Source organism: Pangasianodon hypophthalmus, chromosome 11 (assembly GCF_027358585.1).
Source record: "Pangasianodon hypophthalmus isolate fPanHyp1 chromosome 11, fPanHyp1.pri, whole genome shotgun sequence".
NCBI lineage: Eukaryota > Metazoa > Chordata > Actinopteri > Siluriformes > Pangasiidae > Pangasianodon > Pangasianodon hypophthalmus.
This window is the reverse complement of record NC_069720.1, coordinates 15,284,576-15,300,534: the sequence shown is the minus strand read 5'-3', so window position 1 is coordinate 15,300,534 and position 15,959 is coordinate 15,284,576. Positions and strand designations below refer to the sequence as shown.

The 15,959-nt window shown below is 38.9% G+C and overlaps 1 protein-coding gene across 4 annotated transcripts in view; it reads right to left on the bottom strand.

The window, feature by feature from the left end:
* Positions 1-15,959, bottom strand: part of rabgap1l (RAB GTPase activating protein 1-like) — a 117,052-nt gene that overhangs the window by 37,119 nt on the left and 63,974 nt on the right. For all 4 annotated transcript variants that reach the window (XM_026919028.3, XM_026919036.3, XM_026919044.3 and 1 more), the window contains 3 exons: positions 6,568-6,681; positions 5,461-5,535; positions 1,896-2,021 (listed from right to left, as the gene is read on the bottom strand). In XM_026919028.3, coding sequence (XP_026774829.1) covers positions 1,896-2,021; positions 5,461-5,535; positions 6,568-6,681 — 315 coding nt within the window. The remainder of the gene's footprint in view (positions 1-1,895; positions 2,022-5,460; positions 5,536-6,567; positions 6,682-15,959) is intronic.

The following is a 15,959-nucleotide window of genomic DNA, read 5'->3' as shown; positions in this document are numbered from 1 at the left end:
TAGTGTATATATATATATATATATATATATATATATATATATACACACATATATACATATACACACACACAGTCAGGTCCATAAATATTGGGACATCAACACAATTCTAACATTTTTGGCTCTATACACCACCACAATGGATTTCAAATGAAACGAACAAGATGTGCTTTAACTGCAGACTGTCAGCTTTAATTTGAGGGTATTTACATCCAAATCAGGTGAACGGTGTAGGAATTACAACAGTTTGCATATGTGCCTCCCACTTGTTAAGGGACCAAAAGTAATGGGTCAGAATAATAATCATAAATCAAACTTTCACTTTTTAATACTTGGTTGCAAATCCTTTGCAGTCAATTACAGCCCGAAGTCTGGAACGCATAGACATCACCAGACGCTGGGTTTCATCCCTGGTGATGCTCTGCCAGGCCTCTACTGCAACTGTCTTCAGTTCCTGCTTGTTCTTGGGACATTTTCCCTTCAGTTTTGTCTTCAGCAAGTGAAATGCATGCTCAATCCGATTCAGGTCAGGTGATTGACTTGGCCATTGCATAACAGTCCACTTCTTTCCCTTCAAAAACTCTTTGGTTGCTTTTGCAGTATGCTTTGGGTCATTGTCCATCTGCACTGTGAGGCGCCGTCCAATTCTGAAGTTCTGAAGCATTTGGCTGAATATGAGCAGATAATATTGCCCGAAACACTTCAGAATTCATCCTGTCAGCAGTCACATCATCAATAAATACAAGAGAACCAGTTCCATTGGCAGCCATACATGGCCACGCCATGACACTACTACCACCATGCTTCACTGATGAGGTGGTATGCTTAGGATCATGGGCAGTTCCGTTCCTTCTCCATACTCTTCTCTTCCCATCACTCTGGTATAAGTTGATCTTGGTCTCATCTGTCCATAGGATGTTGTTCCAGAACTGTGAAGGCTTTTTTAGATGTCGTTTGGCAAACTCTAATCTGGCCTTCCTGTTTTTGAGGCTCACCAATGGTTTACATCTTGTGGTGAACCCTCTGTATTCACTCTGGTGAAGTCTTCTCTTGATTGTTGACTTTGAAACACATACACCTACCTCCTGGAGAGTGTTCTTGATCTGGCCAACTGTTGTGAAGGGTGTTTTCTTCACCAGGAAAAGAATTCTTCGGTCATCCACCACAGCTGCTTTCCGTGGTCTTCCGGGTCTTTTGGTGTTGCTGAGCTCACCGGTGCGTTCCTTCTTTTTAAGAATGTTCCAAACAGTTGTTTTGGCCACGCCTAATGTTTTTGCTATCTCTCTGATGGGTTTGTTTTGTTTTTTCAGCCTAATGATGGCTTGCTTCACTGATAGTGACAGGTCTTTGGATCTCATCTTGAGAGTTGACAGCAACAGATTCCAAATGCAAATAGCACACTTGAAATGAACTCTGGACCTTTTATCTGCTCATTGTAATTGGGATAATGAGGGAATAACACACACCTGGCCATGGAACAGCTGAGAAGCCAATTGTCCCATTACTTTTGGTCCCTTAACAAGTGGGAGGCACATATGCAAACTGTTGTAATTCCTAGACCGTTCACCTGATTTGGATGTAAATACCCTCAAATTAAAGCTGACAGTCTGCAGTTAAAGCACATATATAAACACACACACACACACACACACACACACACACACACACACACATATATATATACACACACACATACATATATATATATATATATATATATATATATATATATATATATATATATATATATATATATATATACACACACATAAAAGAGCATTTTCAGATCAGATTCAGGTTTAATCAAATAATAAAGTCTACCTGATTACAAGAATGTTTTAAACATAAGTCAGTGCCACATTTATACAGACTGAAAGGGACGTTTTGGTTGTATTAACCTGTATCAGGCGCTCCAGCTGGTAGAACTTGCAGTGTAGATCCTCAAAGTTGTTCCTGTAGAGATCCCTGAGTTTGTAGTCATACATGATCTTCACCAGCACACAGAACGCCTGCTCCTCTGGCATCTACAAACACACACAGGCCACAGGCTAGTTTTATTGCTGTACTGCATGAATCCTGGTTCTTAGCCCAAAAAAATATTTATCATCCCTTCTAAATGCTTTAGGCCTTTGATTAATGTCTCAAGCTCAGTGTCCATGGCCATTTCCCGTAGCAGTGCATCTTTCTTTTAAACGCTCTTACTGAGTATGTTTCTAGAGACATTCTTACAGAAATATATCTTTTTTTTTTTTTTTGTCTTCATGATTCACCTAACAGCTCCAGGGGCCCCAGTTTGATTCTTAGCTCAGGTTACTATCTATGTGGAGCTTCTCATGCTCCTGTGTCTGTGTGGGTTTCCTTCTGGTTCCTCCTACCTCCCAAAACATGCTGGTAGGTGCATCCATGCAATGGGTCTGCTCTCCTTCTCGAAATGAAGTCCCTTTTATACATCACTCCACAATTATACATCACTCCACATATTGCACCTTATTGGCAGGGTTGCCAAGTCTCAGCAAGATTTCCAGCCCAACTACATCTTAAAAACCGCACAAAAACACCTGAAATGAACCCAAACAATTTCAGACGTTAAAAAAAGGGAGATCAATTTTTCTTCTGTTTCTCAGCCTTTGCATGGGGAAATGAGGTCACCGTGTGGCACACGCATTTCTGAGTTTTGGTATTTGCAATACGTCTTTTTAATCATTGCCTGATATGGGCATTATCCAATCCATAAACCACTTTTCCCTCTCACAATCTTTGCAATATATCTTGCAAGAGAAATGCTTCTGTACATCGTAGATACAGTGTCTGCACTTAGACTATCCCTTTATTTGGCTTAGCCAATGTTTGTGAAAACTGACAATGGTCTATACCTCTTCTAAAATGTACATGCTATGGAGATAAAACACACTAATGAATGTACTTCCTGTGCATAAACAGCAGTATTTGAGCTGGATTAGTTTGACCCGAGGAAATTCTGTAATTTAATTTTAAGGGATTTGGCTAACTGATTTGGACAGGATAAAGTGTCTGTGTAATTTGGCCAAATTACCATAAACTTATTACACAACAGGTGTGATGATAACAACAACGCGGCATGTACCTTACTGTGAGGCTGATACAAACAGGACTGCTATTACTAGGAAGCTGTATGTTTGGTAATTTGTCTTGTAATATCTTAGGACACTGCCAATTTGTATTAAATAAAAAATTACAGATGATGTTAGTAATTGCTTCAACTGTAGCACCACTCTAGCTAAAACAAATCCAGGGCTTTAGTGTGATAACGTGCTTGTGAAATTGATGATCCCTTCCTCTAAAGATAAGCTGTACAATGTAGAGGGGAATTCTTCCTGAAAGCCTGCATAATAACAACCCAGAGAACCTCCATCACATGTTAATAAGTAGCAGTTAGCTAAATATATGCTGAAACACACAGAATCTCCAGCAAGTCGATACTGTTTTAACACAAACATGCAGTGGGGTTTAGAACAGAAATTTCAAATCCTGAAAAATCAGTTACTGAAACAAGACAGAAGTTGAGAGGGAGGTTCAAAGGTAAAAGCAGCGGTGAGAGGTTAGATGGAGAGCCTGAGATGAGATGAGATGAGTGAGATAGCAGGAGCAGCACTAGGCAGAAGAAGGAGAAAGAGATGCTGAGAATGTGACAGTGATAGAGACCAAGAGTCAACGGGTGAGAGTCAGTGAGAGACTGGGAACAAGACAGAGAGGGCTAGAGAGACTGGTGTTCTATAAAGGGCTTGTGGTGGATGAGAGGGAGAAAATTGAGAAATTGAGGACAAGATCCTTAGTGAGCCAGGGGCTTTGACAGAGATTGCCAAGTGACGGTATGTGAAAGATTTAAAATGTGTGAAAGCAGAGAGAGTCTGAGAAATGAGTGAGTGAGATGTTTCATACTGTGTCATAATTTGGTTAAAGCGAAATGGTTTGCTGCAAGTGCTGTAGAAAGTGTTTGTCTGGTGCCGAGTTGTAGACCCGTGTGTGTGGATGTATTTGAGGGAGAGGGGTTAAGGTGGGTATTAAATCACAGAGACAGTGTGTGTGTCTGGGACTGAATGGGCTCCTGCAGGTAGACAGTCTAAGGCATTAATATTCCTGTCACCTCCTGGGCTTCCTGGGTAAGAAAACCTCCATACATATACACACTTCCACTCTAAAGCAGAGCCTCTGTAGAAATGTTTCAAGTATTACTTGCTCAGTTTTAAAAGTACAGTTTGTAATGTTTAAAAGTTATAATGATTAAAGACCTTTTACAATGTTATAATGTTTAGACCTTTACACATCAAACAAACTCATAAACCCAAACTTTCATTTCAGACTTCTATTTAAAATTTTCTGACCCAGAAATAACCAGAACAGAGCTGCTCAATTTTCTGTAAAAGGCAGCTCATGAGGTTTGTATACTTTTGACAGAGGAGGAGAAGTAATTTGTGAAAAAGGTAGGTTTGTCACTGTTTTTACTACAGTTGCAATTCATTCTCAGTTAATATACGGCTGTTAAATATAATAGATAACTGCAATGTTAAACCTTTTCTAACATTTAACCTTCCGCAACTCCCTGAAATCACTCTCAATTTTTCAACACATATTTTCTGTTTGGCTCAACTAGGGGTCCAAGCATCAAAGGTGCTGGAACCCTATTGTATTTCTTAGGATTTTTCTTCTTCTTCTTTTTCTGCCTTAAAATGAATTGTGCAGACCAAACTGTAAGTTGTAAACACATGAAACTTGTTCAACAGGTAATCAAATCAAATCAAATCAGTAAATCCCAATACTCAGGCAAGCGAGGTGGGCCTGGTTGGCCTAATAGTGGTGCTATAACCTCTGTAATTACCAAAAACAGTTTTGAGATTTGTAATCAATATGGCCACCATACATGAATCAATTCTAAGGAGGTGGAGCTGGTTTACTCAAACATCTGTAATTCGTCAGTAGTTACATGGATTTGAACCAAACTTGAAAGGTATGTTAAGGACAAGGTTATGAAGATGACTGCATGGTTGGGGTGTGGTCACTGGGTGTAGACATTGAAAGTGGGTGGGGTTAGCTTAAATTAGCCTTTTCTCTGGAACCAAAAAGTCCTTCTGTGCTGGAATTTGGTGTGCTGCAATGTTCTCCTAACCTGTAGCTGAATTTTTAATCATCATTTAATTACTTGAAAAACATGGCTAACATTGCCTTCAGCCAGTTAGATCAATTACTGAGCCATCAAAACTTGATAAGTATGTTTATCTGTGGTCTCTTTATTGTTCTTTGTATCTTGGCAAGAACTGGCCCCTGGGAGGTGCTATTTGCAAGGCATGTTTGGACCCCATAGATCGCAGCTTGCGGCTATATTTCCTTTTTGCTTTTGGTTTTTCATGCCGTATTGTTGGCACACTGCTTCTCTTCACGATCTGCCTTTCACATTGAATTGTAATAGTACAAGTGATGAATACTTACATGCAACAGCAACACTGCAGCCAGGAAGGACTGGCCTTGGCAATATCCAATCTCCTCGTCATACACGGAGTAAGCCTGCAGACAAAAAAAACCCTGTTAGTTCATACAAAATCATTTTAAAATAAGCGTTTTCAGGTTACAGCTATAATATACTCACAAACCTTTTGTGTAAGAAGAGCTATTCATTGCTTTTTTTTTTTTTTTTTTTTTTTTTTTTAAAACCTGTTTTTCCCCCAATTTGGTCTTCTGCTAATTCCTAACCACTAACTAACTCTCCCAAGGAGCATGGGAGCTATCAACCAGGGAGCATGAAGGCTAGTACATGCTTCCTCTGAGACATGTTAAGTCACATTCTCAAACTGCTGCTTATGCTACGTCACAGGCTCACAGACATCCACGACTGGTTAGTGTCGCTCTGAGTAATACTATCCCTCCCACTCAGAGAGCAAGGCCTATTTTGCTGTCTTGGACTACTGGCCACAGATGGCTGTAGCATCATCAGGATTCAAACTTACCATCTCTCCAAAGTAGGGTGAACACTTTTCTGTTGCACCACTTGGAAGCCCCGGTCTGTACTGTTTTAATTTGGTATTACTGATTTAACATCAGCAAACAGACTCTGCATCCAATTTTGTCATTTTTTTTTCCTTCTTAGGGATGTCATACGCAATACTGACGTAATAGGCTATCCCAGTGCTGTCTAGTCATATCCGCAATGAGCCAGTGTGGATGCAGGTTTTCATTCCAACCAAACAGGAGTCACACCTGATTCCAGCTGTTTAGTCAGTTGGTCTTGGCCTTCAGTCAAATATCAGGCGTGGCTCCTGCTTGTTATTACAACAGAAATGACAATAATAAAAAGCTATGATTTGAATTACATCGTCAGAGCTGCTGTTATAGAATATTTATACCTTCTGATCAATCAAACTCAAGAATTTAACAACTGTGTGGGTTTTCAAATGCAAACTTGAACCATCAGGCTAGAAAAAAGAGCAATAGAACCTGTAATGTAAATATAGCCTAAAAGGAACCTGGAAGAAGCCAAAGCTGAAGAAGCAAAGGCTATTTTTGTTCTAGAAGAAAGCTTCCACCAGTATTACTGCTCACCTTGCAGATCTTGTAGAGCGAATCTTGGCCATCACCATCTGAGTCCTTGAAGTAATCGTGAGCGGGGAAGGTGCGATGGATGTCTCTGGTAATGACACCTTCCTGTGGTGAGTCCTGGAGGTCACATCACGCAACCAAACACAGAGAAACGACATGTTGTAATGCCAGTCGCCTTGTGGCTTCATCCTTGTAACACTACAGCTGAAAATAGCAGCCTACAATAAGCTAATTGGTGGGTGGGGATGATGCCAAGTCTACACTGAGATTTACAGCACTTTCACTCCTGTAAATATAAGCGCAAGCAGTTATTAACAGGGTCTAAGAACTTTTCACCACGATGGAGGACAATCCAGAGTGCTTAAATATATGACCACTGTCCTCTGCACAGAAGCAAGTCATTACTGTATTTCCTCTCCATAAACTTAATGTCTAATTATGACTTGATTAATTCTGCAGCAGAATGACAGCTGTAAATATAAACTATAAAGAACTGTACAGTGTGTGGAAAGAAGTCAGCCAGAGGAAAGTTACTTTAAATTAGATTTCACACTGCAACTAAGTGTAAGACTGCAATGATTACAAAAAATAATCGTAACTGTCAACACATGCAATGTATAGGTATTTTACAAAACCACTTTTCCTCCTTACAGTCATTTGTTGTAGCTGAATGAGTCAGGCTGAAATGTCTGTTGTCAACAAAGCAAAAGTGAGAGGCAGAAAGTCCTTGAGAAAGAGAATAAACATTTAATCCTGAAGTGTTTACACAGCTCAGACTGATGGAGAGAGAAACACGGCACAACTTTTCTTTTCACTGTGCTGAGCGTTTGATAGCTAAACAACAAAGAAGACAAAGCGCACACAGTGTTTATTTTCAAAACATTCAGAAATCGTTTAAAGACCTTCAGAAATACTGAAATGTGTCAGCACATCGGCATGCAAGAAGAGCAGGGTTATTCGCAATAACTAGAGTTTTTACTTGGCAGGGTGATGTTTTTATTTTATATGCAACTAAATTTCAGATCAGTCTAAAAAACAATTGGGCATGTTGCTGAAAGCAAATCATAATAAAAGAAGAAATGAAGAGGATGTAATCTTAGAATCCAGTAACTTTGCCAATCTCAGAAGCTTGAACAATGGGACATGTACTGGTGCTATCAAACTAATGCGCATCACTGAATACATACCAGTGAATTTAAACTTAACTAGTTAAACTAACACATGATCAACCTCTAACCAAATAAGCCACCACATTATATGAATGAAAACACGCCAATACAATGAGTATTAATAGTAGAGTTGGAATATATGATGTAATACTGAGATATGGCCTGTCTGGCACCAACAACCATGCCACGGTCAAAGTAACTGAGATCTTATCAAAGAAGGGCCTCAGTTTATTAGGTCTAACAACCTAGTAAATAATAAACCAGCAGGTTTATCTATACATGAGCATGTTTAATATCAGTTACCCCAGTGGATCAACTTCAAGGTATGCAAGATTTGCAGTCCAGAGTCTCATTAATCAAATGCCTATGTCTCCAATTATTTATTACACGATACATTAGGGATGGGTTTCCATATACTAAGGATGCAGGAAGCCACACTGAAATGCCTGACAGAGAATTACATGCTATGCACTCCTAGTTATGAATAATGTCTTTCTCGTTGACATTATGTCCCTAGTCCAGACTCATTGTGGAATTAGCACAGTTTAACCTTCAGAGATTTCATGAGAGCATTTCATGGAGATAAGTTTTCGCTCATATGAATACCGAATATGTTTAAAATTCAAAGGCAATTGCTTTATTTCTATTCTAAATAGAGCTGTTATATTCTAAATACATCTGTATACTGAATATTTTACATCAAGTGTGAATGGCCAATATAACAATATCATACCACGATTCTCAAATCGTGATAGATATTTCTCACTATATATATATTATATATATACACACATATACACACACACAGTATATATACTGTATATATATATATTAGTTATTCCAAACACACTTCAGTGCATTGTCTATGGGAATACTGACAATGACAACTGTCATTCAAAAATGACATTCATGACAATGAATTTGTGCCATTACAGAAATAGCTAATCATAAAAATTAGCCTTGAGCAGACAGTTTTTGAATGATGCAATGTTGAACTGGACATCCTTAGATAGACTTTTTGAAGCATGTCGGTTCTGGATGTTTGGGAGTGGTCCAAGTGAGCAGCTCCTCGAGAGAAATCTGTCCCAAAGTGCTTCCTGGCCAGAATGAGCTTCTGGAAGGCACATACTGTAGAGCTGCAGATAAAAGGCTTCAGCTCTGACAGATGAGCTTCTCTCCCTCTCTCTCTCTCTCTCTCTCTCTCTCTCTCTCTCTCTCTCTCTCTCTCACACACACACACACACACACACACACACACACACACACACACACACACTGTGAGCATGACAGACACATAGCTGCCACGAGCCATTTGTTAGTTTGAGAATAAAGCACTGAAGCCGAAGCCTTGGAATGAATGCCATTCAATAGCACGCAGTGAAATGAGTGTAACGTGTATCTACTGCCTTCTACTGCAAACTGTCAGCACAGAAATGCAGCCACAACGACGCTTCTGAAACAGTATTACAGCACAATTGCTCAGAGATGGAAATGGATGGCAAGTCCTTTGCTAAAATAACCTTCAAAAAAGCATCTTCGATTGTCTACAAGTTTACAATCAATCAAGACTATTCATCAGCAGTATGTAGTCTTGAAGCCACACTGCATTTTCTTGGCTTACTTAGCTATCATGAGAGTCTCTCCTGAGAATTCCTTCCCACCATCCCCTTTGAAAATACTTTTTGGATTTAAGAAAAAGCATACTTGGGTATTTCTTAGAATATGCTATCTAAATGTACACTTCTGGGCAAAAAAAATGGGCCGTGCCCAAGATGGCAAAAATATTAAGCTTTTAATGGTCTTAACAACAAAGATGTTGTATTGATCTTAACATTGGTCAGTAAATTAGCAAGAATTAAAAAAAAAAAAAAATAGATAAAGGAACTAGTACGGGATAGCTGTTTCCTTTAATTTCTTTAAATGTTTAAGCCTTGTGGCCCTTCAAGGGCTGCATCCCAGTGGATATTTTTGGAAAATCTTGTACACCCAGACATGTGTTAGTTTGAAGTTTACATCAAACATTTTAATCATTATCATGATTTTACCTTTGTTGTTAAGATCATTAAAAGCTCAATATTTGCCATTTTGGGCTTGGCCCATTTGTTTGCCCAGGAGTGTAGCTGTGGCATTTTTCAGACTACAGCTCTCATCAAACCCTCTGTATGATATGTTAATATAAGACAGTGGTCAGGAGTGACATCATACAGACATATATACTCTTTATTAGGAACACCTGCTCATTCAATTGTCAAATCAGCCAGTCATGTCACACAGATCAACATTATTTATTATACAGTTCATTTTTACATCAAAAAATGTGTGATCTCCTGGGACCAAAACTGGACAGCTGAAGATGGGAAAAAGGCCAGGCAACATGTTTAGTCAAGTGCCCAGTTTGGGTGAGTCTGTGCCCACTGTAGCCTCAGATTACTGGTCTTGGCTGACAGGTGGAGAACCTGACATGGTCTTCTGCTAGTGTTGACCATCTGCCTCAAGGCTTGACTGTCAGAATGTGGTTCATTCTGAGATGCATTTCTGCTCACCACGGTTGTAAAGAGTGGTTGAGTTACCGCAGCCTGAGTTAAGTGTCAACATGAACTCCTCTGACATCTCTCACCAGCAAGGTACTGGATGTGTTTTTTGTTTTTCGCTCCATTCTGTGTAAAGTTCATAAACTGTTGTTAGTGCAAATCCCAGGAGATCAGCAGTTTCTGAAATACTAAGACCAGCCTGTCTGACACAACAAAAATGCCATGGCCAAAGTCACTGAGATCACATTTTCCCCCCATTCTGCTATTTGATCTGAATATTAACTGAAGCTCTTGAGCTGTATCTGCATGATTTTATGCACTGCATATGCGGTTTCCATGTAACTGGCTGACTGGACAATTACCTGAATAAGCAGGTGTACAGGTGTTCCTAATACAGAAACTGGGGAATTTAAGTCAATGGTCAAGCATGACATTATCATATACACCATACACCTTAGATATAGGAAACCTGTATGTCGCTCTAGATTAATGGGTCTGTGGATAAAGAATGGGCCTCCCCCTCTGATATTCAACCAGTTTAACAAACCATATTCACAATAAACACACCCTGACATCTATGTTGGTCCACAGTGCCATTAACAAATGACCACTTCAAGTTCTCAAGCGTCATTTAACACCAGACATGGATGGCCGAAATCTCTTTGACAGGGCGAGTTATGAACAGTTTGATTCAATTAACGGCATGTGTCACTGCAAATCTAAAGTGTCATTTATCAACTGACTCCAGAGAGGAAGAGACAGGCAGCATTTCTTCTCTCACCTGGACTGCTTCATTTCAAGTCCTTGTGCTCCACTAATTAGCTTTATCAAGGAGCAGCCAGGTGAACAAGGAAGCGGAGAGGATAATAGAGAAGCGAGTGATTTATTAGAGAACAAATTCTAAATCGAAAAACAAAGAAGCAGTACTGTCTTAGCAACATTGCATTGTATTGGATTATGATAATTACAATGCATCGCACTGTGAGAGAGTTCCATTATAGAGTACTCAAACCTTTTCTTTACTGCTACATTATCACTGTTTAATGCAGTGTATATTTAAGGTGGAGAATTTTTTAAACATGATTCTAGCCCATGCAATGCGTCTGGCTAGTTTTTATTTTAGGCTTTTGGTTACATTTTTCAGACCCTGAAATTAGATCCACCCACAGCTGTAACAGAGCTGCTCATCTCTGCTGCTTTTCATAAAATCAACTCACTATATTTAATTTAATTTAATATAGCTAATTTTAACAAAGGGTGAGGTCAGCTGTGGGAAAGGGGAAAGTTTGTTTCATATTTTCAATCTAATTAATTTCACCTTAATAAGGAAGTATATATTTTGAAAAATATACAAATGTTAATAAATGTGTTGCTAATATTAAATAACAAGATTAACTTACAGCTTACAACAGATGCTTCTGAATCAGCTTTTCAAAAAAGATGCATGCTCTCAGGCCAAATTTATGTGCATTGCAGTTTTTTTTTTTTTAAATAAGAAAATGTAAAAGAAAAAAGGAAAGGCGAGTCAGAAAGGTTTACACTTCATCATTTTACCTCTATCTTTATGATAACTTATCTTCTTGAGAGCTTATGGTCACAACAAATAACAGCAGTCTTGAAAAGTCAAACCCTATTTATGTGTTTATTTTTCCATGCAGTTCCTTTAACATAAGGGCTGCAAAAAACTGTGCTAATGCAGCAAGAGGAGAAGGCACAAAAACGGAGAAAGGCATAGGCGCTGAAAGGTGAAGAGGAAGAAGCGAAGCAAAGCAGGCACCAGAACAAAGTCTGCCACCTTCAATTGGATTCCACTGTGAGGGACAAAGAGCAGGCAGATGGCGGTGGACGTCTCCCACTTCACCCATGGGCTTTTGCTGCCACTCGGAAAATTAGAGACGCTTAGAGGTCTATAAAAAGACTCCCTTGCTGCTAAGAAACCGTGTCTGAGTGGCGCAGCTTTGGCCGTCAGTTCTGTTTCATTCCAGGTTGAAATGGTGATGCGATCGACCTCAAATAACGCTGACCAGAGGTCAGATTAAACGATAACCCTCGACACAGAATCCTCTCAGCCAGAATCAATGAACTAGATAAAGGTTTAGAGCACCAGGCAAGATGGCCACTACAAAAACACAGGATGATTGAAAAACCTTGAGCATGATAGCCTTGAAGGGTTTCAAACTCTAATTAGTTCTACTTACTCAACCAGCAGTGACAATGGGAATCCCACTTAGAAATGAAATAGGAATAAAATTATTATATAACTATTAAATAACATGAGAAAAAGAAGTGGAAGAGTAGATTGGTTTTATTTTAAATACAGTCATGGAAAAAAAAAAAAAGTACACCCTCCTTCAATTTTATGTTTTTATTCATCACAGGACCACACAATTGTGGTTCCTGAGCTTAGGAACTTTAAATAAAAAGACAGAATTGAAGGAAGATGTACTTTACTTTTCTCCATGACTGTAGTTGAGGTGCCTAGTGCCTAGGATTGTTACAGCTTGGAATTTTCAGGGCACGATAACCAAATATCATGTTATTTATCAACCAAAATTCATTTCCATGTGTTTAATCTTCCATGCAGTTCCTTTAACAGAAGGGCCTATATAGTGCAATGGCTCTGATCGATTTTCTCTCTTTTCTTATCTTCGAAATGGCTTGCTTTTCTGGCATACACAGCTCCCTGCTCTGAATGTTGGTTTATCGTTTTTCACAACAAATGCAGTCTACATAGGTGAAACCCAGGGCTCAAACCAAGAGCAGACATTCAGAGCTATTTATTATTTAATCCATCTGACAGGGCACACTTGGGCAACAAAAACAAAAACAAAAAAAAAAAAAAACACCTGTCGGTCACATGTTCCAATATTTTTGATCACTTGAAAAAGTGGGTGGGTTAAAAAAAAAAAAAGTGATATGTTCTAAGTTGTTTAACACATCTAGATGTAAATATCAGGACATGAAGCATCAAACCCAAAAGTGTATCTGTATCATTACATTATATATATAATATGTAGAGAGAGAGAGAGAGATGCTCATCGGACACTTTCTTTGGAACACTATACTAACACTGAGTAGGGCCTCCGTTTCCTCTGTGTTGACATGATTATATAACGCAATTCCTGCAGATTTTTCAGGCATATTTTCATTGTGCTGCTCTCCCGTTCTACGAAATCCCAAAGGTGTTCTATTGGATTCAGATCCAGTGACTGGGAAGGCCTGAACTCATTGTCATGTTCATGAAACATTGGATTGATGGATTCATGCTGTTGGTTCCACATTCTGACCCTAACATCTGTTTGCCTCAGCAGAAATCCGATTCATTAGACTTGTGCCCAGTGCAGTCTCAGATTCCTGGTCTTGGCTTACAGAAGTGGAACCCAACATGGTTTTCTGCGGTTGTAGCCCATCTGCCTCAAGGTTTGACTTGTGTTGTGCATTCGGAGATGCTTTTCTGCTCACCACAATTTTACAGAGTGGTTATCTAAGTTACCGTCGCCTTTCCATCCCCTGGAACTAGTATGGCCATTCTCCACTGACCGCTCTCATCAACAAGGCAATCGCAGTACTGCTGCTCACTGGATGTTTTTTCTTTATTGTTCCATTCTGTGTAAACTCTAGAGACTGCTGTGCGTGAAATTCCCAGGAGATCAGCAGTTACACCAACAATCATGTCATGGCCAAAATCACTGAGATCACATTTTATCCCCCATTTTGATGATGTGAACATTACCCGAAGCTGCTGGCCCGTATCTATCTATCTATCTATATATCTATATATCTATATATATATATATGTATATATATATATATATATATATATATATACACACACACACATATACATAATCACATCACAGTGTTGGATGGGACTAAAATCCCAGAGATACTCTGGTAAAAATGATATCATGCTGCATTCGACTTACCCTGAAAGTAGGAAGTTGAGTTTGGAACTATGTATTTTTCAACCTCTGTGTGTTTGGGCTACAAACTGGAGGAAAAAACATGGATGCTTCCATATTTGTATTTTGTTAGCAACAAGCTAGCCACCAAACCAGTGATGAGCAATGGCATATTTTCATCCTCAAAGGATGAAAAATTGCCAAGTTGGAGGTTTGAAATTATGAGTTACGACCTTTAGTCGAATGCACCATTACATCAGCGACCCGTGTAAAACTATAAAGACGAAATAAAGCATGGCTGCAACAACAACAAAAAAATAAAAATAAATAAATAAATAAAAAATCCATTTTACTCACTGTATTTTGACAAAGTCAATGCTGAGGTAATGGTCCAATCTTAAACTTTTCTTTGTATATTCTCGCTACTTTTTTCTACTTTAATGTAGCCAATGAATAAACACAAGGTATACATTATTTCACACCGCTTATTGCTTATACAAGGCTTGTGAGACATTTTGCTGTTGGACTATACAGTGAATAGGACAGCCATTATCATACCCTCTCATATTACCAAATTCTATCCAGCTTTACTCACAAGTCAGCATGCAGATTGTGTTTTCAGGGCTCAGAAAAACCGCTGCACTGGGAACATTAATCAAAACATTCATACCCACACAAACACATTTACCCCATTAATTTTAGCATATCACAAATTAATGGCACTATAAATAAACACACACTGAATCAGCTGGGATAATACTCGGCTCATGGCCGTGTTAAGGGCTGCATTAGCCCCTCATCATCTCACTAGATGTGTAGTGTGCAGTGAGGCGGAGGAGTCCGTGGGCAGCACTTAGTGCACATGGCCTGTGTGCTGTAGTAATCGTTGTGCTGTGGACTTCTGCACAGAACGAGGGGAGGCTCCCTAATTACAGACTAGTTCACAGGCAGCATTATCCAGCAGTAGAGAGGCATGAGTAGGTGACTTATTTAGAGTGGCTGAAGACAAAATGCACAGTTTGAAGCCATGAAGATACGACTAGAGTATTTTAGGGGTGAAACCACAGAAAAAATATTTATAAATATTTATTTATTTATTCATTCATTCATTCATTTATTTATTTACTTACTTACTCACTTATAGTTAATCCTAAATGGTGTCCTATTCCCTATATAGGCTCACTACAGAGGGCTTTACAGAATGGCACCCTAGAACCTAGGTACTGCACTACAATATATACAGTGTCTCCCAAAACTCCCCATACTCAGGGGGAATTAACACTTTTTAGTAAAATGTAACTTTATTTACAAAACATCCTCTACACAATTGCCACTTCTTTGTAAACACACACGGAGTCGTCTCTCCCACTCATGATGAACTCGTGTTAATACGTCTGGTGTTATGCATGTAAATGCATTTCCATCGCAACCTTGCAACAGCTTCCTAATCCAGCCATGAGAATGATTTCAATACATTCTTCTCTTGTCAAAGGCATTCTTAAAGGCTCTCTGGAGAAAAAAAAAATATATATATACACACAGTGGATATATAAAGTCTACACACCCCTGTTAAAATGCCAGGCTTCTGTGATGTAAAAAAATGAGACCAAGATAAATCATTTCAGAACTTTTTCCACCTTTAATGTGACCTATAACCTGTACAACTCAATTGAAAAACAAACAGAAATCTTTTAGGTTGGGTGAGTAAAAATAAAAAAACAAAATAATGTAGTTGCATAAGTGCGCACACCCTTAAACTAATACTTTGTTGAAGCACCTTTTGATTTTATTAC